This window comes from Sinocyclocheilus rhinocerous, unplaced genomic scaffold (assembly GCF_001515625.1).
Source record: "Sinocyclocheilus rhinocerous isolate Xijiao unplaced genomic scaffold, SAMN03320098_v1.1 scaffold454, whole genome shotgun sequence".
Taxonomy (NCBI): domain Eukaryota; kingdom Metazoa; phylum Chordata; class Actinopteri; order Cypriniformes; family Cyprinidae; genus Sinocyclocheilus; species Sinocyclocheilus rhinocerous.
In genome coordinates, this window is record NW_015657627.1 from 495,336 (window position 1) to 503,884 (window position 8,549).

Here is an 8,549-nt window from a genome sequence, read left to right on the forward strand (position 1 = left end):
TTTTTTTTTTCTGTTGTATTGTTGTTGCAGGTTTGAGAAATAATCTTGGTTTGGACATTTTTTTTAAACAATAATAATAATGGAATAAAATAAAATAAAAAAGAATAATGTCATGCAAAATGTATTAATTGTCTTAAGACATTAAATTTTTTATGCAGTATAATATTTTTTACTTTGATGTTTTTGCAACTTAATAATTTCTTTATTTTTTTAGTAAAATTCACTCGTGGATGTTCAACGAAATATAGCATACTGAATATAACATGACAAATAAAACATGGAAACTCTACGTATGTCAGTATCAGTGGTTGTTTTGATTGTGAATGGTTCTGTCAGATTGTCATGTGACTGTAATATGCTCTTTCTGTCAGGTTTCATGTGAAGTTCTTCTACCTCACACAGCTGGCGTACTGGTTTCACACACTACCTGAGCTTTACTTCCAGAAAGTAAGAAAGGTAAGAGAAGATGAAAGGAAAACAGAAACATTGATGCAGGGAGAGATATACATGTATATACAATAGTAATTATTCTGTATAATAATAGAATTGTGTTGCTTTTTTATGCCTTCAGGAGGAAATCCCTCGTCAGCTGCAGTATGTCAGTCTTTATCTGTTACACATTCTGGCTGCATATCTGTTAAAGTAAGACCAATGAATCAAAGCTGTTCATTTTATAATATCAGATATTTGTACTGAGTGTTTAATTTGAATATGTATTTGTCATCTCTCTTCAGTTTGACGCGGGTCGGGCTGGTTTTGTTGTTTCTGCAGTATCTTTCTGAGATGGGTTTCCATCTGTCTCGACTGTTTTACTTCATTGATGAAAACCACCACAAAATGTGAGCCATACCTTCTCACACACATACATATTTTTTTAAGAGAAATTCAGCAAGGAAGCAATTGATCAAAAGTGACAGTAAAGACATTTCAAATGTTACAAAAAAAATTATATTTAAAATCATTTCTGTTCTTTTGAACTTTCTATTCATCAAAGAATCCTAAAAAAAAAATATATATATATATATATATTACGGTTTCCACAAAAATATGAAGCAGCACAACTGTTTTCAACATTAATAATAAGAAAAAAATGTTTCTTGAGCAGCAAATCAGCATATTAGAATGATTTCTGAAGGATCATGTGACACTGAAGACTGGAGTAATGATGCTGAAAATTCAGCTTTGTATCACAGGAATAAATTACATTTTAAATGTATTAAAATAGAGAACAGTTATTTTAAACTGTAATGATATTACAGTTTTTACTGCATTTTCAAAACCGTAAGCCGTCTCTTTTGATGGTAGTGTATATCATAGCATCTCTGTATAACAGCAAACATGCTTGTATTGTGTTTGTAGGTTTGAGATGTGGTCCATTGGGTTCGTCCTGACCCGGATGATCACTCTGACTCTGATGTTCCTGGCTGTGGGCTTCGGTTTGGCTCGTTCTGAAAACCAGATGCTTGATTTGGAGACGGGAAACTTCAACACTCTTTCTATCAGGTGAGACAGACGTTCACACTCGTTGTTTTTGTCGTAGTACTTCATCAGAGACCCAGACATGAGGATAAAGCTGTGTTTGACGCGCAGGCTGCTGGTGTTGTTCATGGTGTGTTTCACTCAATCGTGGCTGCTCTGGAAGTTCTTCCGTTTCCAGCTGAGCCGAACGCGCGAGATGAGACTAGAGCAGGTGGCCCGGAAGAGAGCAGCCGCTAAACACCAGATGCAGCGCACGCTCAAACGCGATTCAGGTACATACTGTAAAAATAATTTTTTGTCAATAAAAAAACGAATAATAATAATAAAAAGATTATTGAAGTGTGTTTAATGAGAAGGTAAACTATTTTAGTGTTTTTCCTTCAGAATTTCATGTTTAATTCATTGTTTTACTTGCCGTTTCTTTGTAACAGGTTTTCTAAAAGGTCTTTAAAAGTCTTCATTTGCTCTTCCAGAAATCAAGGCCTTGAAAGGTTTTAAATTGGAACAGAAAGTCCTAAATTCGTTAAATCGTGGCATTAAATGTTGCATGCACTTTGTCAGTATTTTTATCTTGTTTTCCAATACAAATTTTTTAACAGCCTTAAATCAAGATACATTAACTTGAGATGCAAAATCAAGATATGAAGTCTTTTTTGAGAGAGAGAGCGAGAGAGAAATTGAACCAAATTAGGTGTGTTTATGCTTCAAACAAGAACAAACATCAGTCTATGGGAAATGAAAACTTGTTTTCCCTTTGATTTTAGTAGATTTTTCTGAGCCTATCGACGGCCATTTATTTCTTTCACTTCATTTTGATAAATTTCTTTAAAAAAAGACTCTTTTAGCATGGGTCATTTTTGCTTTTAGCTTTATTTAAAGGGTTGGTTCACCCAAAAATGAAAATTCTGTCATTAATTACTCACCCTCTGAGAATACTGTTTTGCGCAAAGAAAACAAAAATAATGACTTTATTCCACATTTTCCTCTCTACTGCGTCACTTGTGGATGCACGTTCACGACAGTATCATGATGCGAGTGTGTGGCGGCACTGACCCAGATCCGGCGTGATGACGTCACTTTGACGTTCGTAATTTTACAGTTGAACCACTGATGTCACACGGACTACTTTGTCGATCATCTTGGTACTTTTCTGGACCTTGAACGTGGTAGTTACCTTGCTGTCTATGGGAGGGTCAGAGAGCCCTCATTGGAAAAGTCAGATTTTCATGATATGTCACCTTTAAGAATCTTTAGATATTTGCATTGAAAAACAACACAAAAATACTAATGAAGAACATCACTTTAGTGCAGTGTGATTAGAAGATGCAGTAAAAGTTATTTCCATATTCTAGTTAGCTGTTTTTGTAAAATGACTTAAAAGGTAATGGAGATTGGTTGGAAGTTGTATTTTTAAAATTTGAAGTGTGGTTCGTTTAAATCATTGTTCTCCTTAAACATTTATATTTTAGAGAACATTGATGTATTGTGTTCGCTTTAATTTATTCCTTACATTGTCTTTAATTGGTATTTAAAGTCTAAAATGTAGCTTCATAAAACTTGGAGAAACCCTGTGCAATTAAAATTAAAAATTAAAACCATTTTCATTACAGCAATTTCTTTTAAGACTAAATTTAAAAGTTGGGTTTTCCCAAAAAATGCTATCAACCCTGTTGGCTTCATTGGTTTTCATGCAATTTGCCAAAAAATCGACACTCTGAAAAACACGTAGATTCACATAAAAAAGCAGCTTGTCAGAGACTTAAATGTAAAATATGTGAGAAATTCAATAAATTGCATCTATTTCCATTGAATTTCATTGTGTTAGGGATCAATTTGACCAACATATTTTGTATGTTCAAAATTAGCTGCACAGACGCACACGCTTTTCCCCATAATGAATGAATTGGGCATTTATATAGCGTACTACTGTACACCCAATGACTACTTGTAGTTGTGCAAATAGTCACTACAAGTACAGTATAAATAGTATCTAACTTTATTTGTACTTCGTGTAAATAGTATTTATTGCTATTTGTACTACTTCTGTCTTGGCTTTTATGAAATGGTTTCTCTCACTTATTTTCAGTGCTTTCAGTCTAGTATTTGAGATTCATAAAACTAACAACCAAAAACAACCTTTGACTGATTTTTTATTTTTTTTTAATTGTAAAACTCAACTAGAAAACGAAACGGTCAATTTGACGACAACACAAAAGTCCTCACCGAAATAAAATCTAATTTTATTTTTTTGTGTCAAAGCTGCATGCACATTCATGACCCTTACATTTAGTTGTTTTCCTAGCTTGGAATTGTCTACTGAAAGAAAAAAAATCATACAGGTTTTGTAAATGTTTTTAGGTGAACTTTCCCTGCCCTCTAGGCAGTAATATTCTTTTATTGTGTGTGTGAAAGCCAAAACGACACTCAAGAACGACAAACACTGGTTTGTAGGTCTGATGTCTTGGGTTACACGTTGTTTGGTTCATAGAGTTTTCCTCTCTAACACGAGCTGCTTGTGTGTTCTGTAGTTGGTCACCATGAGAATGGACTGATTAAAGCAGAGAATGGCACATCTCCTCGTCTCAAGAAGATCAAAGCGCCGTAAACTTCAGCTCCATTCCAGCGCATGGCCTCCACACATCGAGGGCACAGGAACAGGAAACAGTTCATCTGCCTGCTGCTTCCTGTTTCCACATCAAGAGAAGTGCATGTGGCGTTTCTCCGAGGAAGTGACGACGGCACCCTCATCGGGCTCTGGTCAACGTACTAAACTTCTCTTTCCAGTTTCAGTATTCATGTTATTTCTTCTGCATATGTTTGTAAACTTCACTCAGTCTTTCTTTATTAAAGCGCTGTTTTGAGGTTGGTTTGTATTTCTGTATCTGCATGTCTTGAGGTACAAAAGTGGCGACTATGGTGGCCTAGGCTTGACCCTCAACGTATTGAGATGATTGGAATCTGAGGTGTTATTTTGAGACTTCACACATTCTGGGTTTGTAATGAACAAAAGGCTTGCATGACAATCCAAAAATAATAATAATAATAAAAAAAAAATTTCGCAGCAAAATGGAAAATCATGTTTGAGGTAGGAACAAGTGTTGTAGTAGTGAAATGACCCTGAACACATGGCAAACTCTCTCAGTCTTGCTTTGTACGTTTATGCAGTTTGATATGTGATTGTATATGACAATGCTTTATAAATATTGAATCTTTTTGAATAGTTTTGAGTTTTCTGTCTTTGCAGACACATTTCATCATTTGTTTATTTCATTGTTTATTTCATCATGTACAGGTGCATCTCAATAAATTAGAATGTCGTGGAAAAGTTAACTTATTTCAGTAATTCAACTCAACTGATAATGGATGGGAATCTAATGAAAATACTTTATGTCCTTGTCATGTTTCATCATCATCAAAAAAATGTGTATGATAAAAAAGAAGCCTATTAGGAACATTTAATTTTTTTATTTTAATTAAAACCAGCATGAATTGAAAACATGTATGTTTAAAACAAATTTTGCAAAAAAAAAAAAAATCTAATTCTCATCAGTAATCCAAATAATTATCATGCATGGACAACTTATTAAAAAATAGAAAATTTAATTTAATACAACTACCACCATGGGATATACAATTGCACTTAACTGAAATGTATTTAACATGGAATATATCACTATTGCAAAAAATACTGATACTGAGAATAAGGGGTTGGATTTATCAAATATGACTTTATTTAAAAAAATACTCGAGAAAAATCTTACGAAAATAAGTGTTATTAAAAACTCACATTCTTCTAGATGAGACTAGTCATCTCATCTGATGTATATCGCACATATTCAAAAATTTTCTCCCCTTCAAGGTTTTTAGTTTTTGTTAGACAAGGCATCTTTATGTAGGATACAATCTAATCAGACAGCTAAACCTGTAATTTTACAAAAAAACAAAGAAAAAAAATCTAAGAAAATCTTCTGGTAGTTAAAAAAAATTAAAACTTGACCCTTTTTGACTTGCACTCTATTTACTAACTGCTTGCTTTTCTTTAAAAAAACAACAACAACAACACTTGCTTCTTTAATCTTTTTGCATTATATCTATTTTTTCTTTTTATTTATTATACAATTATAATTCTGACCTGATTAACAAAAGCAAAAAAGGCCTCTAACACTAGCTTGCTCTATTCTTTTTCTATTCTGTTTTCTTTTTATTATACGATTTTTTTTTTAAACCTTGCTACATGTACTGCATTAAGCTAACAGACTTGTTATAGCACTTGCGTATCATTGCTCTTTTGTTGATTTTGATTGCTTCCATTGTCCTCATTTGTAAGTCCCTTTGGATAAAAGCGTCTGCTAAATGTAAATGTCAATTTTCCAGAGTTGCACATAAGATCATACAAACTAAGATTTTATAACTTTTTTCTTAAGATGAATCCAGCCCAAGGTTCATAAGGCAAAAATAATTATTTTCTTCTAATTTTGTGGTGAAATAGGATCATGGACATGTTCTTAAATAGTCAAATACATAAATGAGCCTCAAAAATTATTCATTTTGATGCTGCATTTTACATTTCATCTCGGTCTTTATTGCACATTAATATCACAATACTTTGGAAATCTCAACATCAAAAAGCACAAACATGAAAACAAAAAAAAGGACTTCATTGATAATTTAATGATCTTTTGGTATCTTGTGATGATGGGTCATCAGTCTCACCTGTGAAGAGAAACATTCAGCAAGATTTCAACTGAATATCAGCCACTCAAACTTAATCATAAATAGTCCTTTTCCCCTTTTTCATCTGGGATATGTCACCGAAAGGCTGTGCACTTCAAATAAAGGATCCAACCCATACTGCAATGTTTATTCTGACCAAAATATATTTTTAATATATGTTGTGAGCTCAAATAAATAAATTATTGAAATAATAATAATAATTAAAAAAACGATTTACTCTCAACCTTCATATACCAAAATATATTTCAAAATGTATTTCAAGTGCAAGAAAATACATTACATTAAATGCAAATATGGGTGGATATTTTATATTTATTTAAATATTTATATTTTTAAAATATACTCTCAAAAATATATTGGTAGAAAAATATTTACATATATTTTGAAATATATTTTACCAAAAATATATATTTTTTTATATTTTGAAATATTTAAAAATATAAAAAATATATATATTTTGCCATAAGGTGAAAACAGGGTTTACGTAGTGATGCCTTAGAAGATATTTTTGATTCCCCAAACAATCTTTCGTGAACAGTTTTCATCTTCAAATGAAGAATATTTTAATAATCTAAAGAACCTTTTGTGAAATGGAGAGATTCCATGGATGTTAAAGGTCACATATTTTACACCTTTCTGGAGTTTTATTTTAAGTCTTGATGTCCTTAAGAATATATATTTGCGGTATAAGTACCAAAAACCATATTTTTACAGCTCCTCTCTCAGGAGCTCTGCTGAGAACAGGTCGATTTTGGTCTGTCTAATTAATATTCATGAGCCTCTCTTCTGATTGGCCTGTTGATTTCTGAGTGACGCACGGCCAGGACAACCACAGGTAACTAGGGTCATGTATGCCGTAGCCTGCTATGGAAAATAGAAAAATAGAAACACCTGTAATGATGGCCAATGCTGAGGGAAATGTTTTCCGGCCTTACATGTTTGAGCCGGACTCAGACCCCGAATCGGCGACGACAGGATTTTACTGTGGACTGACTGTTTTGAAACTTATATGGTAGTTAAATAGCCCCTAGACCTCAGTTATCGTGAAAAAAAGCCAGGAGATTTCAGTTTTGACAATATGGGACCTTTAAAGGATCTTCATGGAACCATCAAAGCCAATAAAGAACCTTTTATTTTTTATGATTATAGGTTGCATAGACCACAACCAGACAAACATTTTTTACCTTCATGTTGTTCCTCCTGGGCTGAGGTTTGACTGGCCCCAAACTTCTGTCTCAGGGAAGAGAGAGTGTGTTCAGGGATGTGATTGTACAGTGACTCCAGGTACCTCAACACATAACGGTCAGCATCCATCAGGACAAACCGATGACCGAACACTGCAGAGAAAAGAACAGAACAGCATGAGAGAGAAACAAGAGTGTGATGATTCCCAGGATGTGAGGTCACTGGTCAATACCCTCCACAGTCGCTCCAATGGAGAAGTCTGCAGGTGTGTAGTATTCGGGGTTTTCCACGGAGCTTCCTGGTTTTGGGACACGAGTCTTCTCTAGGAATTTTCCTCCGATGATGCCGGAATTACGTGTTGATCTCTCAAAGACGCTGATCATGTCATCTGACAGGTAGTAAGACAGAATGAAGCGTCGGCCCTCATCCAGGGGATTCTGGGAATCCTGTGGCAGACAAGAATGTTGTAAGAACTAATGTAGAGACATTGGAAAATAAACCTAAATTTTGAAAATAACCAGACGATACACGAACATGATCTATTATGTAATAAAGTTTTTTTTTTACTTGTATATTAAATAAAGAAAAAAAACAGTTAATTAAAATGTACAAAACAATAAAGCCCTGCAGGGATGATGTATTATAGGCCAAACCCCAGAGATTAGTTCACATTTTACCACATCGACTGAATTGGTCTTGGTTAAACGCCTAAAACAAGATTCATTTCATGTCGAACTTTAATACTTAAATTCTCTGAGGTCGTTTTCGCTAAAATCGATAAGACACATTATGGCGCCCGTTGCTGTGAACCGTGAGCCCGCCGCGAATCCGCGGAGTGATACAAGACGTGAAAGTAGCGCCGGTTTCAGTGTGGAAGAGCGGATTGATATACAGCGTTGCGACGGCGCGCTGGATCCCGCGACTGACCAATCAGAATCGAGTATTCCAGACCCCTCAGGAATTAATTGAATGGACCTTTTTCACATTTCCGGGTTTCTCAGCAGCGGAAGTCGTCATAGTTGGGTTAACTTGAAGAGCAGTGAATGGGAGAGTACCACAAATATATTTTTTGCATTCCCATTTGCTCAAATAGCAAAAGAAAAACTCCACGATAGTGTTTTCATGACTTTCAATAAAAGGAAAAAAATTGA

At 34.3% G+C, this 8,549-nt stretch overlaps 2 protein-coding genes across 2 annotated transcripts in view; one reads left to right on the forward strand and one right to left on the reverse strand.

Moving 5' to 3' along the window:
- LOC107721446 (translocating chain-associated membrane protein 2-like) overlaps positions 1-4,345 on the forward strand; it is a 9,844-nt gene extending 5,499 nt beyond the window's left edge. The window contains exons 6-11 of the mRNA XM_016529456.1: positions 372-456; positions 572-642; positions 735-839; positions 1,360-1,503; positions 1,591-1,751; positions 4,008-4,345. Coding sequence (XP_016384942.1) covers positions 372-456; positions 572-642; positions 735-839; positions 1,360-1,503; positions 1,591-1,751; positions 4,008-4,084 — 643 coding nt within the window. The 3' untranslated portion in view covers positions 4,085-4,345. The remainder of the gene's footprint in view (positions 1-371; positions 457-571; positions 643-734; positions 840-1,359; positions 1,504-1,590; positions 1,752-4,007) is intronic.
- Positions 4,346-6,057: 1,712 nt separating this feature from the next.
- Positions 6,058-8,549, reverse strand: part of LOC107721439 (EF-hand domain-containing protein 1-like) — a 9,190-nt gene continuing 6,698 nt past the window's right edge. The window contains exons 9-11 of the mRNA XM_016529444.1: positions 7,631-7,844; positions 7,398-7,550; positions 6,058-6,192 (exon numbers count right to left, since the gene is read on the reverse strand). Coding sequence (XP_016384930.1) covers positions 6,137-6,192; positions 7,398-7,550; positions 7,631-7,844 — 423 coding nt within the window. The 3' untranslated portion in view covers positions 6,058-6,136. The remainder of the gene's footprint in view (positions 6,193-7,397; positions 7,551-7,630; positions 7,845-8,549) is intronic.